Source organism: Manis pentadactyla, chromosome 10 (assembly GCF_030020395.1).
Source record: "Manis pentadactyla isolate mManPen7 chromosome 10, mManPen7.hap1, whole genome shotgun sequence".
Taxonomy (NCBI): domain Eukaryota; kingdom Metazoa; phylum Chordata; class Mammalia; order Pholidota; family Manidae; genus Manis; species Manis pentadactyla.
The window spans coordinates 121,659,147-121,684,944 of NC_080028.1; the positions used below are offsets into that span (position 1 = coordinate 121,659,147).

The window sequence follows — 25,798 nt, forward strand, 5'->3', positions numbered from 1 at the left end:
ACTGGCCAGACCCTTCCTTGTGGGTGGAGAATTTATAAAGGGATATGTATGTCCTGTTTTTCCCTCCCATAAATATGTGTGCTTTAAAAGGCTGGTTGCAAAAGTTTTACATGTGTATCTGGCCATGGTACAATGGGAAACTAAACTGATGTAAGCCCCCTCCATGCCACAAACACATCACGGTGCAGGCAACCGCAAAGTCAAGCAAAAGAGGAATCTTAGGTGCCAGAAACAGAGAGGAATGGGGTATTCTCACAGTTCTTTTCTGCTGAGGTGCAGCAGCCTGAGAGGATATAACAGTAGGGGTGGAGACCGGGGCTTTAACATCCACAGGGGGGGCCCTGAACTGTGCAAAAAAGGAAATGATACCACTGTATACATCTGAGATCTTCAATGAGTCAACTGGTCTGTGAAAAAAACAGACCTGTCTTTTCTAGGAGACTAGAAAAAAAACCATCCATCAGAGCAAAGAAAGTATAAGGAGGCATCCATCTTTGAAGCTCTGAACAAGAACGTAAAGCCCCAATGAGTACAGAGGTCAAAATGTATGCCACTTAAGTGGTGTGGTAATTAAAGTACAGTTTTTTCATATAAACTGGTACATTGAAAGCCCCTGGAACCATAGCAGAAGCAAATCCAAAGCCCCACTGTAGGAGCATTTCTAAAACCCAGTGTGCTTGGGAGCCCTGCGGGGGGTGGGGGTGGGGGGTGGTTTAGGGAAAGAACAACTCTGCTGAAGATGAGCTCACAATCAAAACTCACAAATATCACAAGGAAGTAACGTACCATGAGAGTCAGCACACGCAACAAGCAGATGCATGTGAATCCCAGCCTCTAAGGTGGCAGGTGGGAGGAGTGGGGGGCAGGCCAGAGAATAAGCTGAGAGACTGTAGGTTTGAAATTATTAAATGTATAAATGTCTTAAAAATCATAACAAAAGAGTGGGATATTATGATTAAAAAAAGAACATGGAGACTTTAAAAGAGCCAGATTGTCACAATTAAAATAAATCAAAATTAAAACATAAAGCTAATTATTACTAATGAAAGAATAAATTTAGAAGTGGAAAATAGATCTGTGAGAATCATCTCAGTGCAGGACAGAGACATAAAGGAATGGAAAATTTTAAAGTTAATAATCTAGAGGAGGGAGTGAGAAAGTTCAGAATACTTTAAACCAAATTTCCAGAAGGAAAAAAAGACAGGATTATCATATGTCATTAAGGAATTGCAGATTAAACAATGTGTCACCACTACACACCTTATTAGCTTGCCTGGAATCCCAAACACCAGCATCCCTGATCAGCAAGGATGTGGACCAGTAGGAGCTCCCAGTCACTGCTGGTGGGACTGTAAAATGGCACAGCTCCTTGGGAAGACAGTTTGGCAGTTTCCTACGAAGCTAAACATAGTTATACTGCACAATCCAGCAAGCGTGATCCTAGGTACATACCCAAATGAGTTGAGAACTTATGTCCCCACAAAATCCTGCATGTGGATGTTTACAGCAGCTTTATTCATAATTGCCAAGATGCAGAAGCAGCCAAGACACCCTTTAGTAGGTGAATGGATGCACAAACTATACACCCGTGCAGTGGGATATTATTCAGTGATAAAAAGAAATGAGCTATCAAGCCATGAAAAGATATGGGAGGAACTTAAATGCATATCCTTAAGTGAAAGAGTCCATTCCGAAAAGGCTACAATCATATATGGTCCAACTATATGATGTTCTGGAAAGGACAAAACTATAGAGACGGTTCAAAGATCAGTGTTTGCTGGGGGGTCGGGATGGAGGGTGGGGAGAGAGGAGTAGGTGGTGCACAGGGATTACAGAGCAGTGAAGCTATTTGCATGGTACTCTAATAGTGCACACATGACACTAAGCATTTGGCAAAACCCGCAGAACCGTACAACAAAGAATGAACTGTAATGTAAACTACGGACTTCAGTTAATGACAATGTGACAATGGGTGTTCATAAAATTGTAAAAAATGTGCCGCCCCAATGCCACGTGTTAACTGGGGAAACCAAGGGGGTGTGGGGAGGGAGCATATGGGAACACTCTGCTTTGTGCTCAGTTTTTCTGTAAACCTAAAACTACTCTAAAAAATAAAGTCTATTCATTTTTTTTTTTAAGCAGGATAGGAGAATTATTATTCAATGCGACAATGGGTGAGATCTTTTCCAGAATTAAAGTTATGAGTCATCCCAATGAAGAATCACACTGGGTCCAGAGCGGAACAAATAAAACAAACCCACACCTAAGACAGAAGTGAAATTCTCAGAAGCAATCAGAGAGAACGTGTAGACCGCACAGGAAGGACAGGTAGCCAGCTTTTCAACAGCAATGTGGATCAGAAGAAAGCTCAGTAACATCTCAGAAGGTCAAGGAAAAATCATTGTCAACTTAGGTTTCTTTGTTCAGCCAAATCATTCAAGAGTGAGAACAAATGAAAAGCAACACAGTAATTTCATAAAAGTTAAAAAAAAAAAGAGCTCACTATGAAAGGCATGGTGAAGATGAACCTCTTCAAAAGAGAATCAAAAAAGCATTTGGAGTATTTCCTTCATTTTTCCCTGCCTGTCTCTTAGATCTTAGAGATTACATATATGTATGTATGTGTGTGTGTATATAACACACACATGTGTACATATATACATACACAAGTATATATATATAGTCATACTTTTCATTCAACTTTATATGCCTCTCCTTTGATTTCACTGTCCTTGAAGGACAATGTTTAAAGGCTGAATCATACTCTAAGTGCCATATAGTTTAGTGAAATGCTAGACAGTATAATTGCTAGAATTTAGATGAGAGAATTTCCTCCTAAATGTCAACTGGATAAAATGTGCATAAAAGAGAGACAAAATAATGCTAAGCATGCCTACTTTTTTTTTGCCATTGAAAATCCGACTTCTCTAATTGTTGCTGAAGTGGGGAGGTGTTTAGTGTGCAAGGGGCCATTCAAAGCCAGTTAGATGTCTCCTCTTAATTAACGCTCTGTGCCATATGTTCACTGCTTGTGGGTGACTTTTTGGAAAAATTCTAAAGGAAAAGGAAAAAAGAAATGAATATATTTGAGGACCACTGTGTGCCAGGCTGGGCTGGGCATTTCTTTCATAGCAGTCCCATGAAGGCTACTCTCTGAGAGCTTACCGTGAGCTGGGAGCTACATTTAGAAAGTTTGCATAGGTGGGAACTACATTTAGAAATTTTGCATAGAACTCTAGGAAGTAGTGCTGTTATTATACCCATGTCGCAGACAGGATGACCGTGGCTCTGATGTCACAGCTAGTAAGCAATGAAGTCGTTACTGGAATGCAAGTCTTTCCACTGTAGCATGCTGCCAGTTGATCCTGTGTCCTGCTCCAGGCTTGGGTGGGTATTGGGGACATGGGTGGAGAAAAGCAGGGTGGGGAAGACATGATGATAATGACCAAAAGACCCCAAAATGCAGGGACTGTGCTAAACTGTGTATTATGTCATTGCCCCCTCCTGCAGCAATACTAAGTGGGTATTGTGACCACTACCTTTGCTCAGCAAGTGTGCAAACGCAAAGCAGGAGGGCTCGGTAACCAGCCTTAAGGCTACACGGCTGTAAGTCATGTGTGTGCCTCCAAATGCACGCGCTGCTCCTCATTGCCTGTGGGTCTTGTCTTCTGGTAGGTGAGATGGAGGAGCTGGAGACGCTGTGGCTCACGGGGATCTGCCACAACGAGAAGAACGAGGTGATGAGCAGCCAGCTGGACATCGACAACATGGCAGGCGTGTTCTACATGCTGGCGGCCGCCATGGCCCTCAGCCTCATCACCTTCATCTGGGAGCACCTCTTCTACTGGAAGCTGCGCTTCTGTTTCACGGGCGTGTGCTCCGACCGGCCGGGGCTGGTGTTCTCCATCAGCAGGGTCAGTACCCTGGCAGTTGCTCCCTTCTGCAGCAGGCAGGCCCAGCAAAGCAGGGACTGTCAGAGAAGCGGGGGTTCTTGACCCCTGGGGCTGGGGGTCCGCACATCCTCCTCTTGCTCACTAACCCTTTCTGGGCTGGTCAGGAGAGCACCCAGATTCTGTGCAGTCATAAGCCAGGGGGTTGCATGCAACTGGAAGCCAGAGCGGGAAGGGGAATGGGTAAAGCAGGCTGGGCGTGCATGAGAACAATAGCACAGAGGAGATGAACAGCAAGTGTCAAGGTGAGGGGACCGTAGAGCATGCCGGGGACTGCAACAGGTCGCATGGCACCGCATGTAAAGGGACAGTCATCCTCACTGCCTGCTGAGTATTGTCTGTAGGGCTACAGGGTCAATGTTATCAGGTCTTCTGGGTCTTAAAAGAGAGAGTAGTCATCTGATTTTATGTGAAACCTCCAGTATTTAAATATCAGTAACTCGTTTAATTTGAAAAAACCCCAAAACACTGTAAAGGCCAAACGAAGCCATCTGAGGCCTCCATTCTCAGCTCTCAGATATGCTTTGTGGCATGACTAAAAGTCCTGTGCAGGATACTCCACTGTGTGCGTGCATTCCAGCAGAGCATGCATGACAAAACACGGTCTACACACACCGTGCTGTGTGCCGGCCCATCTAACGAAACACAGAGTGCAAACTCAGTGCAACAAGGTCAGAAACGAAACACACACATGCAGAGCCATGAGGAAATGTGCACACATCAAACAAAACAAAACGCACATTCAGCCCGTCACGAACTACAGCCCAGGCGGCACATGCTATAGCGAGCTCACACGTGCAACATAAGAAAGCCTCCTTTCATGCCTCACAGAAAGGCATGTGTGTGTTGCCATAAAGAGATGCATGTAATATATTTCATCAGTAATGATAACTCGTGGAAATGCTTGTATTTGTGGAGCACATACAGGGGCCAGACACCATGTAAGGACTCTATATCCTTCATCTCATTTAACCTCCTCACCATCTCTATGAAGTGGGTATTAGTAAGTAGCTCCAGATTACTGACAGGAAAACACACAAGTTAGGTGGTTAGAGAATCACCAAAGGCCCTCACGGCCTTCGTGGAGCCAGGATCTGAGTCTAGACAGTGTGGTTCCAGCCAGAGCCCAGACTCTTGCATAAGCAACAAACGTCAGCTACAAGCAACGGAAGAGCTTTTAGACAAATCATACCCTACAGCAGTACATGCGTTTGCAACTCACATAACATGTTTACAAATCCAACACTGCCGGTCACTTACCTGCGACATAATAAAAGCACATACATATGGCATCACTCACTCATTTTCCCAACAGGGCATAACATTGTGTATGTATTATCTGGCAGTCCATCTGTCAGTCATCCATCCATCTCTCCATCCGTCTTCTATTTCTCTCATTTGCTCACCTTGGGATTTTTCCCCCCTGAAAGAATTGAATGAATTAGGGTTTGAAATGTGGTGAAAAATACTTGTTCACAAACACTTAATTGAATATGCCGGTGTTTATTGGGAAAACTAATCACCTTAAAAGGAATTTGTGTATTCTTAGCATTTTGTGATTTTAAGAACTTGGGAGATTCAGAAGGTGCATGTTAGCTTGGTGAGGAAGATTTATTTTCTCCATACAGTTCTGTGCAACTCCTAAACTTGAGTTCTGTGCAAATACATATTTCTTAAATAGCTTGACAGCATCTAAATGCACAGCTTGCTTAAAAATAATAACAGGCACGCGTATAACTAGGTGTTATGCCAACTTGAAGCTCATTCTTGCCGCCAGTCACTAAAGGCTTTCCATATCCAAATGATTGTGGATGGATTATCATGAGCAAATGCACACTATTGCATTTCTTTGTAAATCCTGCTTGTTTGGGGGAAGAGTGTTTCCTCTGTCTGAGATACTATTAAGGAAGCCAGGTTGATAGGACTGTCCTTATGAGATATGAACTAAGTCCCTCGTTCTTGTTCCTAGCATCTCACAGGGCAGGAGTGGAGAGGGACTCGGTACACAGGAGCAGGCACTGATGGACTGGAACTTGAACTTCAGCCTCCCCCCTGTGGTAGAAAAGGCTCCATGCCCTAGAGGGGCACTGTAGGGACTTCTGTGCCCCCTTGGGAATGCCCAGCCTCCCTCACTCCCATATTCTTGAAGGCTGCAGGGCATCTTACTTGAGTACTGACCCTCCTTCTCCCCAGCTAACATCTGTATCTGTCTTTTAAAATAAGTGCAGCCTGGCACGTGTGAATAGAAAGATCTCATACTTAATATACTTGACTGACCCTTATGTATTAGGGGCACTCAGAATGGGCTCAGCCCTTGATTCTGGGTTGCTAAAAAAAAATACGTCCTTCCTTTCTGGGCTAGCACACACCTCTGCAGTTTGTCTTCCAAGCACATTCACACAAATGCCACTTTACGTGGACATTCTTACTCACCCAGTGCAGAGAACATGCACTCTTCATTGTGTGCAAGCACTCGTTTTCTTGAACAAACCAGCAGTGGGGGATTCCCAAGCAAAGAATGTACTTTCTTACACATGCAGGATCACAACTACACAATGAATTGTGCCTGGTGTGTCAATAATGGTCCAGGTCATGTACGTTCCCTCTATCATCACTAATCCTCACAACCGCTGGTGAGTCTGATGCAGTCACACCCATCCTGTAGATGGAAAAACTGAGGCCCCAAAGGTTCGAATGGGAGGCTTTTGTTTTCACCATGTTTCCTTGCAACAATAGGACTCATCTCACTTCACGAATCCTGCCAGAAAAGGGCATGAAAGAGGCAACTTGTCTGTGTACGTAGGGCTGGGTCCCAAGGTCCAGTCCATTTCTGCATTCAGGTTGCTTTCTAAGGGATGTTGATGCAAGGTGCTTGAGATTCACGTCCACCTCAGGGCCGGTGGTTTCTGCACGTAAGCCAGGTCTCTCTTGCCGGTTGAACATCCAGCCCATAGATTAAAGCCGTTGCCACACAGCAGATACGCACTGTGCTCCCTGGGAGCTCTGCATCCCTCAGGACGCCCCTGGCAAAGGCGACACAAACACAAACCTGAGGTGTGTGCCCTCCTGGCACCTGGCCTGCCAAGGGGGACGTCCAGAGCTCGGCGTAGTCATTTATTTAACATTAGAACCAAGATCCTCCCACAGCCAAGGCCTTTGTCTTCTGCGGCTTGCAGAAACATGTCCCCTGGTCTGCAAGATGTGCTTCGCTTTTGTTTTCTGTCCAATGCAGAATGTTTGCTTTCCTTCCCATGCAGAAGAAAATATTCACTGTCGCCAGCAAAACGAACTGCCTGGGTTGTCTCCTGAGACATGAGGCATGGGGGATGGAACAGTGCCCACCTTCCCAGTGGGCACAGACGAGGGGAGCAGGGGGACAATGAAAGAAGCTTGTGGTCAGCCCACAGTTGGGACCCGGAGAGTGTAAGTGAGGTGCTGCCTTAGTGCATCCTAGCTGCCCTAACACATACCACAGACTGGGGGCTTGTGAACAGCAGACATCTCTTCCCCACACTTCTGGAGTCCGGGACTCTGAGGTCGGATGCCAGTGTGGTCAGGGGTGGGCCCTCCTCTGCATACAGGCTTCCCCCTGGGTCCCCACATGGTGGAAAGGGGTGACGGAGCTCTGTGAGGTCCCTTGTATAAGGGCACTCAGCCCACCATGAGGGCTTCACCTTTGTGACCTGAGCACCTCCCAGAGGGCCCACCTAATACTTTTAGGGTTAAGATTTCAAATCTATGAATTTGGGGGAGATACAAGCATTCAGGCCCCAGCAGACCCTTCAGGGATCAGGCTCAGCTCCAAGGAATGAAGGAGGACAGTAGAGCCCAGGCCCTGTTGAGAATGTCCTGAGAGGTCAGGGGCCTTTGGGGAACAGAGCAAATTGTCTGGAACAGCACGCTGAGTCACTGTGTTAATTTTGTCTGAGCCACTGTGGGGCTGACAGGTCATCTTATTTCCACAACCCATCAAGTGTAGCCAGAACCTCTGAATAATAGAAGAAAAGAGAGAATTCTGCAGGGGGAGAGGAAAGAAGGGCAGGGTGGGGAAAACTGGGCAGCTGGGCCAGCTCACACTTATGGAGCCCCACCTGAGCCGGGTGCTTTCTGTGCATTATTTTATCTCACCCTCATACCCACCTCAAGAGTCTATGCTTCCCACTTTACAGATGTGGAAACTGAGGCTCAAAAAAGCCATTGAGCCTTATCCAAGGCCACAGAGCTAATAAAGGCTGGAGCTGGGACTCATGTCTGGTGGGCTCTAGCCTCGGACTTTCCCCATCATCCTGTAACGAGCAGCCCCGTGCTCAGCAGCCCATCTGGAAGAATGCTGTCCTCAAAACCTGGTACAGCCTAGGTCCACCACACTGGCTCCTGCCGGCGGCTTCACCAGGCACATCAGCACCTGGGAATTGCTTTAGCTGTTCCCTGTGAGTTGCAGGGAAACCAGGCATGAGGGAAGGCCATCAGCGGCCTCCTCCCTTTTCCCAAGATATAACTTAGGTCCTCGACCACTTCTGTGGGCCTCCTGCCAATAGAGACAGCCAGCGCATCTCAACGGCAGCCCACGTTGCTCTGACAGCAAAGGGGTGGAAGGAGGTTCTCCAGATCTGGAGGGGTAGGAGGGGAGCTCACTAGAATAAAATTGCACATGTAGGAAAAGAGTTTTTTTAACTACTGTTTACATAATCCTAATAACAGGAAGAGGAGGCACAGATCTTGGCTGATCGAAACATCTAGGAGACACACGGATTTTCACCCATGGTAACAGAATCCCTCTAGGTCAGGGCATGAGATGATCATTATGTTACGAAACTGGGTATGGAGGGCTGAGGTTATCAAACAAGGCTCAGCAGCATCCCGCTGTGTGAAACGCACGTGTGTTTGTGTGATTCCCACAGCCAGCAGCCCTGGCAGCAATGCGGAAGAGACCTAGCCTCCAGCAGGGTGAACAGCCAGCCACACACACAGCAAAAGGACAGTAAGGACAAGGCTTCAGGATGCGGGAAGGGACACAGTGCCAGGCTTGGCTTCGGGGAGCCTTCGCCATGCAGCCTGGGCTTGACAGGGTCAGAGAAAGAGATGCTCCGACTCACAACCATAGGCTTTTCTGCCTTACTGTTCCTTGGAGGCTGGAGTAGAGATTGTCCCTAGGAAACTGCAAGAAAAGTGCAGCAGCGCAAACGGGTTGAGTCTGTTATAGTTCCGTGAGCATCCGCACAGGTTAAATGAAGCCCCATCGTGGGGAACCAGCAGAGCCGCTGTTGTCAAGAGTCCACAGCTAATCACACACACTTGCCCCTGGTTTATGCCAATGTCGACAGCATCTGCCACATTCGCCTTACAAACCCCCTGGGCTGGCTCCCTGTCTGTCTTGGGATGACCCGGTCAAGTCGTGCAGCCTTGACATGACTGTCCCTTTAGGTATGGCTGCCAGAATTCGGGGGCAGGACTGGGGAAAAAGGGGGACACCGATCCCAATACTACTCAGGCCCTTTGCCTGTTATCGTAGCAGGAATCTGGAGCTCTTCCCTTGAGTGGAGGAAAAGTAAACGGCTATTTTTAATAATAGCATGGAAAACGAGAGACCTACAGATGGGGGTGCTTCTATTTGAGCTGCACAGGACTCCCCAAGGCCCTCGGTTCCCTGGTGGATGTCAGGGCAGCAGCATTATGGCATCAGGACTCTTCACAGTTCCAAGCAACTGAAACCCCATACTCTACATTGACCAGACACGCACGCACACACGCACGCACGGGATATTTTAGGTGGGGTGAGAAGTCCAAAGGGTGCCTGGAGGGGCTCAAAACATGTCTCTCTAGCACTCTGCTTCTTCCTACGGTGGCTTCACCTCCAGACTAACATCCCCACACGGTGGCAGGACGAGTCCCCTGTAGCTGCTCATTCTAGCCCAGCACCTGTATCTGGCCTAGGAAATGTGAGATCACCTGCAGATTGCATGCCTACCAGTAATCAGGAAGGGCTTTCTGACTGACTTGCTCAGGTCTCTTGCCTTGGTTGGTGGCTTTGGTGTGTGGGTTGGGTAATTCCCCAAAAGAACTATTAATAGGTGGTCCTTTGTGCCATTTTAGTTTGTGAATACCTGATACTCTGGGATCCACACTCCAAAGATGATCCTGGGAAATTTTCATAAAAGCATGAGTTGACGACTGGGGCATTGAGGTCACTTAAATATGCCCTCACATGTCAATTTGGAGTCACTGAGACCTTTATAGTTACAGTTATATTGTTATATATATGGCTAGAGTTGATAAGTTTTCTCAAACTCCATGTGTGACTGTTTGCCAAAGGGTCATGTCATTAATCTTGAGACAGACAGGATAAATCTGGTGCTTTGTCTCATACATTTAAGAAACATTATCAGGATTTATGTGGGATTTCACTATTTCTCCAGGGCTCCTAAAAGGCAGACCTCTGTAACCCTGGCAGGTAAAGTTCAGGTGTGAAGTGGCTCGTGTCCTTGCTGCCACTGATGGTGTTTTATGTGGCTTCCCACAGGGCATTTACAGTTGCATTCATGGGGTGCACATCGAGGAAAAGAAGTCCCCAGACTTCAGCCTGAGCGGATCCCAGAGCAACATGCTCAAGCTCCTCCGGTCGGCCAAAAACATTTCCACCATGTCCAACATGAATTCCTCAAGAATGGATTCCCCCAAGAGAGCTGCTGACTTCATCCAAAGAGGCTCCCTGATCATGGACATGGTCTCAGACAAGGGAAATTTGATCTATCCAGACAACAGGTCCTTTCAGGGGAAAGACAGCATCTTTGGGGACAACATGAGTGAACTGCAAACCTTCGTGGCCAACAGGCACAAGGATAATCTCAACAACTATGTGTTCCAGGGACAGCACCCTCTTACCCTCAATGAGTCCAACCCTAACACAGTGGAGGTGGCCGTGAGCACAGAATCCAAAGGGACCTCCAGGTCCCGGCAGCTCTGGAAGAAATCAATGGACTCTCTACGCCAAGATTCACTGACCCAGAACCCAGTCTCCCAGAGGGATGAGGGGACGGCAGAGAATAGGACCCGCTCTCTTAAGACTCCGAGGTACCTTCCCGAAGAGGTGGCTCCCTCGGACGTCTCAGAGACTTCCAGTCGGGCCACGTGCCACAGGGAACCTGGCAACAACAAGAACCACAAAACCAAGGACAACTTCAAAAGGTCAGTGGCCTCAAAGTACCCCAAGGACTGCAGTGAGGTCGAGCGCTCCTATCTGAAAACCAAAGCAGGCTCCCCCAGGGACAAGATCTACACCATTGACGGTGAGAAGGAGCCCACCTTCCACTTAGATCCTCCCCAGTTCATCGAAAACATAGCCCTTCCCAAGAATGTGGACTTCCCAGATGCCTACCAGGACCACAGCGAGAGCTTCCGCAAGGGCGACTCCACGCTGTCAGTGAGCCGGAAGGCCCAGCACGACAGCGACGGGCTGCCCAGCAACGACCAGTATAAACTCTACTCCAAGCACTACACCTTGAAAGACAAGAGCTCCCCACACAGCGAGGGCAGCGACCGCTACCGGCAGAACTCCACGCACTGCAGAAGCTGCCTGTCCAACCTGCCCACCTACTCAGGCCACTTCACCATGAGGTCCCCCTTCAAGTGCGATGCCTGCCTGCGGATGGGAAACCTGTACGACATCGACGAGGACCAGATGCTTCAGGAGACAGGGAACCCAGCCGCCCAGGAGGAGGTGTACCAGCAGGACTGGGCAGAGCACAACGCCCTCCAGTTCCAAAAGAACAAGCTAAGGATTAGCCGTCAGCATTCGTATGATAACTTTCTCGACAAACCCAGGGAGACAGACCTTAGCAGGCCCTCTCGGAGCATAAGCCTCAAGGACAGGGAACGGCTTCTGGAGGGAAATTTGTATGGGAGTCTCTTTAGCGTCCCCTCAAGCAAACTTTTGGGGAACAAAAGCTCCCTTTTCCCCCAGGGTCTGGAGGACAGCAAGCGGAGCCAGTCTCTCTTGCCGGACCACACCTCTGATAACCCTTTCCTGCACTCCTACGGGGACGACCAACGTTTAGTCATTGGGAGATGCCCCTCAGACCCTTACAAACACTCGTTGCCATCCCAGGCAGCGAATGACAGCTATCTTCGATCATCCTTGAGGTCAACGGCATCATACTGTTCCCGGGACAGTAGAGGCCACAACGATGTGTATATTTCGGAGCATGTTATGCCTTATGCTGCAAATAAGAATAATATGTACTCTACCCCCAGGGTCTTGAATTCCTGCAGCAATAGACGTGTGTACAAGAAAATGCCTAGTATTGAATCTGATGTTTAAAACCTTCCATTACAGATCTATCTCTAGGGAAACATAGGTAAATGGCCAACTTTCTGGAGGGTAAATGTTGGATGCCCAATAGTGCCCTGCAAAGAGGAAGAAGATTGAGGAAGGTATTTTTTGTTGTTGTTGGTTGTTTTGCACGTGGCTCCATGCCATAGTCTTCCACTCAAGGGATCTCGTGAGGTGTGTGCTGAGTACGGCAGATACCAGATAGGTGAGTCCTTAACCAAAAATACATAAATAAATAAAAGGGCAAGTCTCCTGGATGTGCCCACTTAGGTATGTTGGCAATAATGATGCATTGGATGCCAGTGGTGATGTTATGATTTCCTATATTCCAAATTCCATTAAGACCAGTCCACCATGTGATCTCCTCATCAGAAACGCCTAACAGATTTCTCTAATACAGAACAAGCAATATGGTATGCATGTAAATCTGACACAGAGAAAAATAAATCAGTTACGAATGCACCTTCTGCGTAGCGAGACTGACATGTGCAAGAGATTAGGAGATTTGGTTTTGTAACCGTTTCAGCTTTGTTGTTATGCCTTCCGTCCCAGCCCAGGCCCACCCCAGAAACTCCAGGCTCCCCCCTCAAAGAATAACAAATCAGTGTGATCCTGGTAACTATGCTACCTTCACTGTAGTCCCATTTCCAAGACACATCCGGAACAAAAGGCCGGAAGGGCCCCCAGGCAGAGAGCTACAAAACCTCTTTGGATGTTGATTTGTGTGTTTCACAGACACTCTCTCACCCTCGGCGTCGATGGGCTTGTCCAGAGCTGCACAAACTAGCACATTTATGTCTTCAATATCTAGGTGTGGATCTTCTGTCTATGACACAGCGGCCATAGTTTATCCCGGAGACTCCTGTGTACGTAAGTTTGCATTTCCCCCTTCTGGTGATGACTCAGGGCTGTATAGTATCTGTTTCCCCTTCCCTCCCAGAGTAACCATAACTCGTTCAGTCCCCAAACAGCCATGGTGGCGTCTGATTAACTGTGTGTTGCTGTTCCCAGAGGTGTCGTGTGGTGGCATGCACCAATAGTCACGTGTGTACTGTGATCTGCAGGAAGTGCAAAGCCATCTGTCTGCTGAAGGCTAGCACGCATTTAGGTTGATTATCTTCCTTAATGTCATGAAATTCAGTTGGGCACTCGTTTCCCCCCCAGTCTCCTGAAATCCGAATCAGAACATGAGAGACACTCATGCATCTCCCATGAGCATCCTCCAAATTGTGAATAAGCCTCAGTGGGACAAGTGATTTCTCTCTTCTGAAATATTTGCTCAAACTGCCTCACTAGCACCAACAAAGACATCTGAAAAATTCCCCAAAGCATTTGTCATTTCCAGGTCACCTCCATTATCCCATTCTTATTGTGCTCAAACCTGTGCATTGATGATATAAAATGATACTCTTTTTAAAAAGTTAGAGGAGTCCTGATGCACAGCCAAAAAAAAATAAAGGTAGCTGTTACAATACGTTATCAGACCAGGATTTTCTAGTTTAAAAGTCAAATATTATAAAACCCACAAACAATGTTGACTAAATGTTTTATATGGTTCTAATATAATAAGCAGTGAATTTAAGAACATCAGTATCCCTGAAACATTTGGGATAACTAGCCATCAGTTTTTGCAGAGTACCTGCATCTTTGCTGACATGCTGCAGGAACCCTGAGCTCACGGAAACTAGCCTGACCATTTCCTGGTTTCCTCCTGCATTTCGCTTTGGGTTCCCGTTGAAGGGGACAGAGCGGCAGTTGAAAAGTGATCCTGTTTCTTCCACTCACGGTGTGTTCTGTTTCGGTAGAGTTTTCCTGCAAGTGGGCAGGTGCCAGGAGTCATTCTCTTAGAGCTTGAGGATTCATTGAATGGCTCCATCTTTGGCAAAATGCACCCAACCTACGTTTTCCTATATTGGTGAAAAGCAGTTGCAATAAATTTCAAGGTCAGTGGTTGAGAGGCAGAGGGAGGTAGTGAGTGGGAAGGTCACCCCATCATCTTTGAGGGCGAAAGGCAGAAGGAGCTGACCAGGTCTGCTGGCAAAGACACTTGAATGTTGCACTTTATTTCTTAATGTTGCACCTTTGCTGGCCCCAAACCCATCAATGGAGGGGCCTAGATTGGAGGGTCTGGAATAGTCCCTTTGCCCTTCCATTGCATTCCAGACCCATATTCCCCCAGCCAGGGTCACCCCACTTGCTCACAAGACGGACATGTCCTAGCATGCAGTGAATTAAAAAGTCTCCCCAGACTACAGAGCAGTGTATGTATATCATCAGTCCCAAGAGGACTTCTGTCCTCCTCTGGTGTCGTCAAGTCCCAGGGCTGCCAGCTGTGACACAGGTCTCCTAAGAGAGTGCAAATGACCTTTGGACGGCTTGCACAGATCACAGGGTCGTCTTCTAACAATAGCATTATTTTCGCTACTCACTCCACACTTCTCTAGATAAAGAAATGCCAAGATGTGGCTTCTGACGGAACCAACACTTAACATAGTGAAAAAATATATACTTCCTTTAATACCCAAAGTGTTTTTAAAAATAAATCATCACAATTGGATGCTATATAATGAATACAGAATTTCCCTCCTCCACAAGTTCATTGACTTTGCGATGCCCCCAAACCCAAGAAAACTGGCCATCGATCAGGTGGTCAGTTTGCAAGTGAAGAATAATGATGGGGAGCTATTCAAAGGTAATCCAAGTCAGTTCAGTGCTTTGGGAAAAGAATATCAGGAATATAACAACAAGCAGGGAGCCCTGAATCTGTTACAGGGGTTCCTCAGAACATATCCCTGCGCTGAGATCTTAGCTTTGTTGATGTTAAGGACGCAGAACCTCTGAGCCCCAATGTGTACCTGAGTTCGACCTGCTCCAGTCAGAGCTGGCATCCGTAATACTTCACTGACTCTAAATGGTTTCTTGAACAGTCCCCAGCTGGTACGCCTGTATGCCCATGCTCATGTCTTTGTCCGTGGGTCACAGTATGCAAATGCCCAGCTTGAACTTATCTATGTAAGAGGAGAGCCTTCTAGGGCATGAATTCTATGCTGGAAGCCTTTGGGTCTCTTGAAAAGTTTTCCTTAGCAGGTTCTTAGGCTAATTCTGGTATCCGTCCTCTGACAAGGCAGGTCCCCGATGGGTCTTTTTTTCTGCCAGGGAGGCTTGTGTGGGAGGGACGGGATTATGATCTGCCCACCCACTACTCTTTGCAAATCTCACTGTGTTATTTTAGCCAGCTCCATGACTGCATGTCTCATGGGTTAAACCTAGTTTTCTCTTCCCTGTTTATGGAGCCTGAGAAGTTTTCATTAACTTAGTTTTCCTGATGTAAACAGTAAAATTCACCCACTGCAGCTAAGTCAGTCAAATCAATTTGCACTTATTTTCAGGGGAGAAAGAGAAAATTACACCTTGCTTACAAGTGAAAGAGTTTCACTCAAGTGGGACTCCAGCCAAGGCAGTTAATTAGTCAAAAAAATCAGGGCAGCCATATAGTCACATACTGTTTATTCTATTTGATATGTCTACCACTGATGTGTATTTAATATTCCACATCCTTCTCGGGAAATGACAAATGCCCTGAATTCTTTGCAAATAGAATTTCTAATGAGAAAGGAAATATAGAAAAAGGTTGGTGTTAATTAAATGATGATTAAAAATTTATCTCCTTTAAACCTAAAAAGTGCAGCTTTAATAATCAGTTCTCATATAAACAAATACCTTGCTCTGAAGTCCCTTGCCATTTGAGACCTAAGTAAATACCAATTTGAGAAACCTAAACATCTTTCAGAAGAGTTGAATATATTTGTTAACTTTATGCATATCCCTGCAGTGTTGCTTTGTGCATAGCTGTTGTGCATGAATCCTTGAAAAGGGGACATGAGTTGTTTCTGAAATAGACTGTGTTAACCACGGTGATGGCAGACATAATTGGACTTCAAGGGAAAAAACGTAAAACAAAACAAAACTGAGTAGGTGGAAACAAAACTCATTAGTTGATATTTAATATGAGTTAAGGGTTCTGTGCAAAGGCAATGTTCATTCCAAAAGCAGTGTTTATTTTTGTTTGAGTCAAAATTAAACCTGTTGGGACACCCCATCCTTTTTTGGTAAACAGGGTTGAAAGTGCTGAATGAGATGTTATGTGGGGTCTATACTTGACATGTTCTCCCAAAATGCGTTTGCTGTTTCCCATTCAGTCCCTTTACATTGCACTATGTTTATATCTAATTGTATCAGATGAGGTCAGCTTGCCACTTGATACAGATCGGTGATGATCAGATGCACTTATCCTGTGAATACAAATGCTTGTGTACACGTGTATATAATATACATGCTTGATTTCTACAATTCACACATAAGTGTATTATCCAAATAAAATTGTATATAATGTAAAGCTTATGTTAAAAGTTAAATGGTGGTGATGGAATTAACACATAGAAAAACCTATTCTGGTTATTGATGGAATGATATTTATGCAAAGAGGGCACTATTTTTTTTTTAATCTCAGTTTTAGGGAGGATGACAGAGCCCAAGTGGATTTTGGGTGTTGATATTCTTCACCCATTCTTAAAAAGAAATATCTGGGGTTAGGGGTGGAATATATTTTGCCGACATTTGCTTCTGAAGACAATGCTGATACAGACGTGTGTGATTCCTATAAACCCATCAAAGGGCGTTTTTCCTGTTTAGATCCCTTCTCCTCTTCCCCTACATGTTCTTTCTGTGCCCAGAAGAACTCTGAGCATAGTGTCAGCTAAAGGTGCCTGCCCAGAGGGGTCTTAGAAAAAAAGAACTTAGAGAGCTACACCAAGATTTGGGGGGAAGGGTGCAGCCATGGGAAAATTAAGACAAATGAAGTTCCCCAAGATGTAGTACTAAGTGTAAGACCATCAGGTTGACAGTATCAGAGGCAAGACTAGAACCCAGGGCTTCACGGTCCAAGTTCTAGCTTGGCTCCTTTCCAGGCTGACTCATGTCAGGTTTCCCTCAGGAGGGTTCTCCCTAGTGCCCCTATGATAAGAGCCAGAGAACCTCATAGAACTGACCCCATTTTCTTTGCCTCTTGCCTTATACAGACCCATGCGTCCCTCTTTGCATTTGGTTTTCCTTTTAGCTCCCCAACACTCCCTGCCTGCAGAATCGAAGGGAAGAGAAAACTTTTTTCAGGGCCCTGGTTCCTGAGAAGCGTCGACCAGGATATAGTTTAAAGTCTCAAACCAAAGATGAAAGCTGGCAATGACCACTGAGATAATCTCCTAAACCAGGGATGAACGAAGGACGCTCATCGGCTGATAAAACTTGAGTGAATGTCTGCTCTCCTTCTAAGGCCAATTCCGGTTTGTGGAGATGCAAAGGGAATAGATAATATAGTCTCTTCCCACAGGTAGCTTATGGTTGAGACATTCAGTTCCCTAATACAAAAGATAACTGAGGACCCACACAGTGCAAATGCAGACTCAGTGTAAAACCTAGGAATGACAAAGTTCTTGCCAGGAAATAAAAATGTGGCTGACTCCATGAGCACACCAACAAAACCCCCCTTCCCTATACCTGTAAGTAGCTGGAGAATGTAGTTGGTGTACCTGGAGATACCCGTGGTTCTTTTAACCTTCAAAATTGGTTCTTGGGAAACCTAGGAGCTTCTAATAGCATCTAGGCAGGTGAACAAATCACATTTTTGCACTGGCAGGCTTGGACCTGGGTCTACTCAGGTCTCCACCCCTTGCAAAGCCATGCCTCTTTCCAGCCCTGCTTTGTCATACGCCCTTCAAGAAAAGGTTGAAAGAAATCCTCAAAGGATTAGAAAACAGACCATGTTGTAAAAAGACTATTTCCTTAAAGTGTTGTTTGTTTGATTTTGGTTTTGACTTCCAATAGTTCAGGGTATAAATGTATCAGGGAAAGGGGTAGAGAGAATCCTCGTTGAGTCCCAAGTGCCTACTGTTGTGGCTGGCAAAAGAGAATGCATCAGGTTCCCTAGAGAGAAAAATGTGGCAAGGAGATGGCAAAAGGCATCAAGGGGTATTTCAGGGAGCTGGCAGGTGGGAAGGGAGCTGAATTTTCTCTTTCCATCCTATTCTGTGTGTTGCTAGGATATTAGATTCTTTGCTTATCTCAAATATATGCCTTGGGTCAGCATCTGAATTTGGAAAAACCAAAATACATCTACATTGACCATAGACTGTATTCTAGGCATATCCTAGAGTGCAATCCTCAGATAACCCTAGGATGTAAGTACGATTGCTCCCATTTTACAGATAAGGAAACTGAGGCTTGGGTTGGTCTCAACCTCATCAACAAAAAGCATTTGCTAATAAATCCCTAATGTCAGGCATATTCTCAAAGTGCCCCATCTCCTCCAGGGAGGTCAGAATGAAATTCAGAAAGAGAGATATGCTGTCTTGGGGTCCCTCGGACTCTCGAGTTTCAGCCTGTGTGGGGAGGAAGTCGGTTAGTCTGCTTACCTGTCATCACCTGATTTGGGGCATATTGAGAACTCCTGGCATCTCACCTTGGTCCATGGTCCCTCCTGAGACGTGAATGCTGTTTGTGTCTCTGCCCTGTATGCTTGCACAAGTGTTTCGTTTTTTGGTTCCTGGGGAGCGATTTTTCTCTACTTAGCATGTGCCTATTCTTAAATACCCCCTTCCTGATCCCTGTTCTTTTTCTCAGTAGACATCAGGGCTAATTCCATGAAACATATGCAAATAGTATGCTCGCCTCTGTGTGTGAGTGCACGCACACACACACGGCCTTGGGGCCCCTCATTAAAGCTCTTCTACACACTGTGGCCCATTTCCAGAAAAGACATGTTTTTTGCAAGCGACTGTCCCTTCTGTCTCATTTATATGTTTGGTTATCTTTGCCAAGCAGACAGAATAAGGTTCAGGGAATAGGAAATGGAGCTTTGCACCAATGATTGAGACTTTTTTCCTTCTTGGTCTGTTCTGTTTGCTTCAAATCATCTTAGAGATACTTTCCTGCCCACTGGCATCAAGGTAACTGTTGAATCACTGAATACATGTTCAGTTTGTCTCATTCAAGAGGGACAGATTGGAGTATTTCCATTAGGCTTTCTAGGAACCCAAAACGACGTCGTGCCATGTGCATCATGTGACAGTGACCCTGAGCCCATGCATTCCTTTTTTGCACCTGCTACCCATGTTCTAAGCCACAGTTCCCTCCCTGGCTTTTATATTTACTGTGAGGTAGGGCAGTTAGGTCCATTTTATAGATGAGGAAGCCAAGCTGGGATTTGAAGGAATGCTTTTCTGGGAAGTTCTGTGACTCAGTCCTTCTGGAGGGTGGTTAACCCAACACATAAGGACCCTTGTCCTTGTCCCGGAGAAATCCTCTAACCATTTATGTTTTCAAGCCAACAGAGAGCCTCTTGAGACAGAAAGGTTATTGTTATATAATAGCTACTTTGAGATTCGGGTGTTGGGCCTACAAGTACAGGACTACTTTCTTCCAGGGATGTTGAGTTGTGCAGAAAGTGAAACACTCCGAAGAACAATTTGGCCAATAGTGTTTCTTCCCTGGGCTGTGTTTCAAAGCACACAACTCTCCGGGGAGCCAGACCCAAATTGTATAAGATGGAGTCATTTCTCAGATTAACTTCCTCAAATCAGGTGTCAGCAGTATGCAGAAACAAACAAGACAGAACTGAGATTACCACTCATAAATCCGTCTATATACGGCATTTGTGAAACCATGAGTTTGCATTTCTGCAATTCTAGAACACTCCTCATTAGCCATAGCCCCGGATCCTGACCTCTTCTAGTTAATTCTCTCTGACACCTTTGGGAAGGATTGAAGATGAGCCTTCAAAAGGATATTAACATAACATGGAGCCAATACCATAGCTGCCTTTTAGATTAATAAGGTTAATTGTTCTCCAGCCAACATAAGTTTGTCTTTGGCATTTTAAATGCTTCTCATTGATCTGACATTTTGCTGTTTCAAGCTTTTAAAGGGCTCAAATCAAAGACTATTGATAGCTGAGCAAATAGTGAAAGTCCAGAAATATAAAAACATTGTCGGTTTTTCCATGAAAAACAATCATAGCCTTTTGAATTCAATTGAGGTTTTTACATTAGCCGTCTTAAGACTTATTGGATTACTTCTATTCTCAGTTAAGCTAATTCAAATAAATGAACAGTATTGACTTTTAAACCTATTTTATTTTATTTTATTTTGAATCTTAAAGCTCGTTAGGTTTGCAGACACAGCTCTGACACCATGACCACTGGAAGCTGAAGATTCAGGTGACTGTTTCGGCTCAAATTCAGGTGATCATCTCTGAAAATTCTAACACATTTGGGAAGATGAAAGTGGCACTTGTAGCATTCATGGTCCCTAAATTTTTCACTAGGAAAGGATAGCAATTTTCGATTTCAAATCAGAGATAAGGTCAAGAGTAATTTACTCATAGAAAATTCAGTAAGTTACTCGATACAACTGACTATGTAGCTAGATGTGACTCAGATGCCTTCCAAACCTGAGGTTCCCCAAAGATTTCTTTTATCAGTTGGTTTTTACTATGAGTCGTAATCTTGTCCATTTCCCTGCTAAAACAAATAGAACAGCATATACTTGCCAAATCATCTAGTCGGTAGAATTCACCGTTGTTCATCACAGTAGAATGTTTGTGCGTATGTGTTTATGTATAGTATATATATTTCAACCTGAATATTTCAGAAAGAATTAGGTGGGTTAATTGGTGGCCTGAACAAGAAGTAGATCATAAAAATGGTTTATAACGGCCTTCTCAGACAGAAAAAGAGGGTAAACTGTTCATCTCTCCCTTGTGTTAAAAGACTTGTTGCGTAATTCACAAGCTGGTTGTAACCCATAAGAAAGTAATTGAATTAAGCAGCTTTAAAGACCCATGTCTGAGTCCATCTTTAACCCAAAATGGGTGGGATTGAACTCCACATGCAGAGGGTTTCCATTCACAGCTACATTCAAACACCACACCGTCCAAAACCCACATCTGCACTGGCTTGATGTCTTGTACGGTGGAGCTCAAAGCAAGCTGTGTTCCCTAGTCAGTGGTTTTCATTTGGGGATAGATGTTCACTTACCAATCGCCAGCAGTTTCTCCCTGTCATGTTTTAATCCACTGCATGAGGAAGTGCTAATAAACTATATTCAATATTTCCAAGCATAGCTACAAAATTACACGTTTGCTTAACACCTTTCTATGATAGAGGAAGTATCTACTATGGTTGTCTTCTTGTATATGTCTTTTATTTTTATTCAATGTGTTATCAACTGTGTTAAGGAATGGGATTTGAAATGTGTGTGCAAACCGATATGTACATAACTCCCAAGGCAGCAGAAGTGCCCCAGTCTATGGTGTAAAAATGTAAATACAGGAAAATTTCATTTTTCTAATAAAGATAATTTCTGCCAATTGATATGAAAATAAGAAATGCAGTTGTTGTCTTTATTGTTCCTGTTGTGGTCGACCCTGATGTTTCAGGCAGGCTTAGTAATCGTACAGAGGGGAAATAACTCGATTTCCCCCCTTGTGCAATGGAGAAGTGCACGGGGAGGCATGGACCTGGGAAGAATCCATGGCCTGGCTTCAGGATTTTAGCAGCAAGCTACGCCACAGCCCTTTCCCTGGATCTCATCGTCCTGTGCAGCTCGCACGCTTACTGCCTTCTCTCTGAGGATCTTGTTGAGCTTGGCCAAACTCCACGACTTAACGGTTCTGGGAAAAGGGGATGGTTAAAGAGCTCCCCTCCTTTCTGAATTCCAGGAAACAGCTTACTGCAAAGAAGGACCCTTCCCCCTATGACTTCACTGTGATTCACAGATGCCCCCTTGTTACCCTAGGCCAAGGCCAGACAGACCCTGCAGATTCCCAGGCTGGGCCTCATAAGATTAGCGGAACTTCTTGTCCCTACTGATCAGTCAGAACAAAATGCTTGTTGACCAAACACAGGTTAAGCTTTACTGTTCCTCCCGGAAGCCTCATCCTGCATGAATGATTAGACAAGGAGCTTTGAACCTGAGCCACCCTCCGCCTAAGCCAGCATCACCTCCCCCTGAGAACAGGCTGGCCTCAGACCGATCTACTGTCTGATGGTGTCACTCCCGTGTGTCCCACTTCCCCACACCCTGTCCCTTCCAGTTTTGTCTATGCCTGTGTACAAAAGAAAAACTGCCACACACCCAGGAGATACTCGCCGAGCTCACAGTCAGTGTGCTCAGCCTCTCCAACAGGCCGCCTGCCCCTGCTGTAATAGCCCTTTTCTCCCACTTGAGATAATTTTTCTGAATAAAGTCTCTGCTTACTAAATCCAGATTTGAGTTTCATTTGATGACTCCCAGGCCCAGATCAAGTGACATTTCCAAAACCAAAAATCTGTCTACTCCCCCTCCCCTTTACTTAAAACCTTCAGCTGAACATGACCCGCAGGAAAAGCCCAGGTGCCACGGCCCAGCACCCAGAGCCTTCCAGGGCCTGGCATCGCCCTGCCGACCACTGCATCTGCAGCAGAGGCCTTCTGCTTCCCTCCGAAGGTGCCCTTAGCTCTCACGCTTCCATGGCTTTGCCCACACAATTAGTCCCTCCCAGAATGCTGGTCTTGGTCTTATCTCCTTGCCAACTCGTAATCCTCCTTTAAGGTGTATCTTCAATAGAAACCTCTTCTTTGTCTTCCAAGCAGCGGAGTGAATGGCTGACCCCATCGCCCAGCCCCCCATACATGGCTCTATCAAACTATTTACCAGGCTTTACCATATGTTCTGTGAGCACTCTCTCTCCTTAGACTGTGAGCTTTTTGAGGGCAGGAGCTATATAATTTTCCACCTTTGAATCCTAGCACCCAGCCCCATGGATACATTGACACATTTACTGAACAGTTTTGGAGGGCTAGGATGGCCATGGGAAGAGGGGATGCTGACAGGTGGGTGGCTGGCTGGCTGGGCGGATGGGGGTGCTTTGGAAACCACTCTTGGTTCTCCTCACTTCCTACCAGACCTACCATTCCTCACCCAGTCCTTTGACTTTAAATGCCACCGATTACCCCCCAAATTTTTATATCTCTACATAGAGATGTTAAACACACCCAGATCCTAACATAAAAGTACTCTTCCCCTCCAACCCACAGAAATTGGACCACCCCCCCAGGGTGCCCATCTCAGGAAACGGTGCTCCTACTGACCTGATTTCTCAGGCGAATACCTGCTGGTCATCCTTCCCTCCTCTGTCCCCTGCGCCATGCAGTCCATCGGCCGGCTCTGTCCTGTGACCTCCAAAATGTATTCCTGTCACTTCTGCTGCTCTCACCCAGGCCCGTCACCTCCTGTTGACGCTGCTTTTAACCCGTCCACCTGCTTCTGCTTGCGCCTCCGTGTCCAGCCATTCTCCAGACAGAAGGTAAGTCCCTCGCCTGCTCTCCCTACTGCCTTTCCATTACAATCAGAATAAAATCGCAGTTCTTCCCCATTCCACCTCTGTGCCCCAAACTCGTACACTACAGTACCCCCTCCAGGGGACAGGACCAATGTTTCCCTCACCTCTTGCCTCCTTCCCCATCATCTGAGCCTCTCCACACCCCCAGCCTTTTCTCTTTTTAGAGCAGCTGAAGATGCCGTTTCCAACACATTTTCCACTAACTGAAGTGGGACTAAATAGCATCGCTGCTATGAAACTAATGGGCAACTTGTCAGATGCCTTTGCATCCATGTAGCCCCATTTGGGGGCATAATTACCTCGTAATTAGGAGGCAATTTATACTTGAGACTTGGGACATGTGCTCTTCTGCCAGCGATGCGGCTGTCCAGAACGGTTCTGTTCTTCACTCCCCCCCACATGATTCTGCTGACCGAAGCCAGATGACCAGACGGCCGTGCAAATTGAATTAACGGACAGTTCTGGTCCTGGAGGAGGGAAAAGTGCTCACTTACCGGTCACATTTGTAATAATTCTGAGGATAAAACCAAAAAATGTTTCTCTTAGAAGACCCTGAAGTCTCCTCCAAGAGATGGAGTTTTCAGGATCACTTGCCTTCTTTTCTGAGAGTTCTGATGCAGTTTCTCAAAGTTTATAAAACGAACCCATCTTTGTAAAGAACCCTTTAAAAATATTTAGTGCACTCCTGTGTAGCAGGGGTTATAACCCCCATTTTATGTGTTTGGAAACCAAGGCTCAGAGAGCTGAAGTGATCCGGATCGTTGCAAAGCTAGGATCAGGGGTGACCACGTGTCAGTGCGCCTCCGTGTCCCAGCATCTTTTATCACTGCTTCCATGTTCACTGTTACCTAGAGCCCAACAAGAGTGCAGGCTGGAACCTCCTCTGTGTCCCTAAGACTTTATACAATGCTAATGCTCAACAAACAGTTTTAAACAAACAAGCAGCAAAAGAGGAATCAGGAAGTCTGGGTTTTTGGCCAAGGCCTAGCTGTGTGACCTTTGGCCAGTCACTCTACTTCTCTGATTCTCCTGGTCTTCTCATGCATATCTGTAAAATGAAGGTTTTCAGCTCCAACTGTCCCCTCTTCATAGGCTTGTGCAGAGCTGTTGTTAACTGTGTAATACAAACGATAACTCCTTCCGTGCTTTTTTTAGTTCCAAAACTTAGGAGTTGTGTTCAGAGTATATCCAAAGAGAAACGAGTTCCTCATGAAGTGGCCAGAAGTCCATGCCGTCTGACCCCAGCTTTACTGGAGACAGAGAGGGTCTCTTGCTGGAGGTGAAAATGGCCCATGTGTTAGAGCTCCAAGACCAGGCTTTCCCCCAAGGAAGCAGGTGGGAAAGCGGCCACGGGCTAGGGTGCTGAGAGTCCGGGGATGTGCGTGCAAAGCCTCGCCGCTCTCCCAAGCCAGCAGATAGAAAAGAGGTCCATATTTTTCCTTCTGGTAACTCCAAGGTGCTAACATCTCTGCAGATGTAAGTGCAAAGCCTGTGCACTCTGGTTTGGCAAAAATCTCCCAGTAAATGCAAAGCCTGTGCACTCTGGTTTGGCAAAAATCTCCCAGTCAGCTTGCAGGCTGGCAGAAGCCAGGAGCAGACGGTGCGGTGACTTTCCCCTTGAAGCGTCCAGCCCTCCCATTTCCCACCACCCACTGATGTGCCAGTGCTTCGGAACTTCTCTCTTGCTCTTACCTTCCTCTCACCTGGCCTCCCATCCTGCTTGAGGAAGAAACCGCAGCCTTCTTAACTCAGCGATCCTACAGGCAGCCCTGCCTTCTAAGGGACAGCCTGTTGCTTCCCGAGTAGCTGAGACATCCTGAGCACCATTTCAGAGGCTGGATCCCAGGACCTGGTGGCATCAGATGCATTCACTGCTCTTGTTACTTTCCATTGCTTGGGGCCTTGAATGCCATTAAGAGCCAAGGAATAGGAATGTGCAGCAGGAAATAGAAGGAAGAGAGACCATCCTTTACCAAACAGCACCCAGATCCCACCCTGTCTCCCAGTTGTCAAACACAATGAAGAAAAAGCACATGGACTTCCCACCTGGAAAATGATAATGTTGTGTGGCTCACCAAGGTGATT

At 46.0% G+C, this 25,798-nt stretch overlaps 1 protein-coding gene across 1 annotated transcript in view; it reads left to right on the top strand.

Annotated features, from left to right (window-relative positions):
- The window catches only part of GRIN2A (glutamate ionotropic receptor NMDA type subunit 2A), a 356,641-nt gene extending 336,115 nt beyond the window's left edge, over positions 1-20,526 (top strand). The window contains exons 13-14 of the mRNA XM_036931766.2: positions 3,676-3,914; positions 10,471-20,526. Coding sequence (XP_036787661.2) covers positions 3,676-3,914; positions 10,471-12,267 — 2,036 coding nt within the window. The 3' untranslated portion in view covers positions 12,268-20,526. The remainder of the gene's footprint in view (positions 1-3,675; positions 3,915-10,470) is intronic.
- Positions 20,527-25,798: the final 5,272 nt, after the last annotated feature.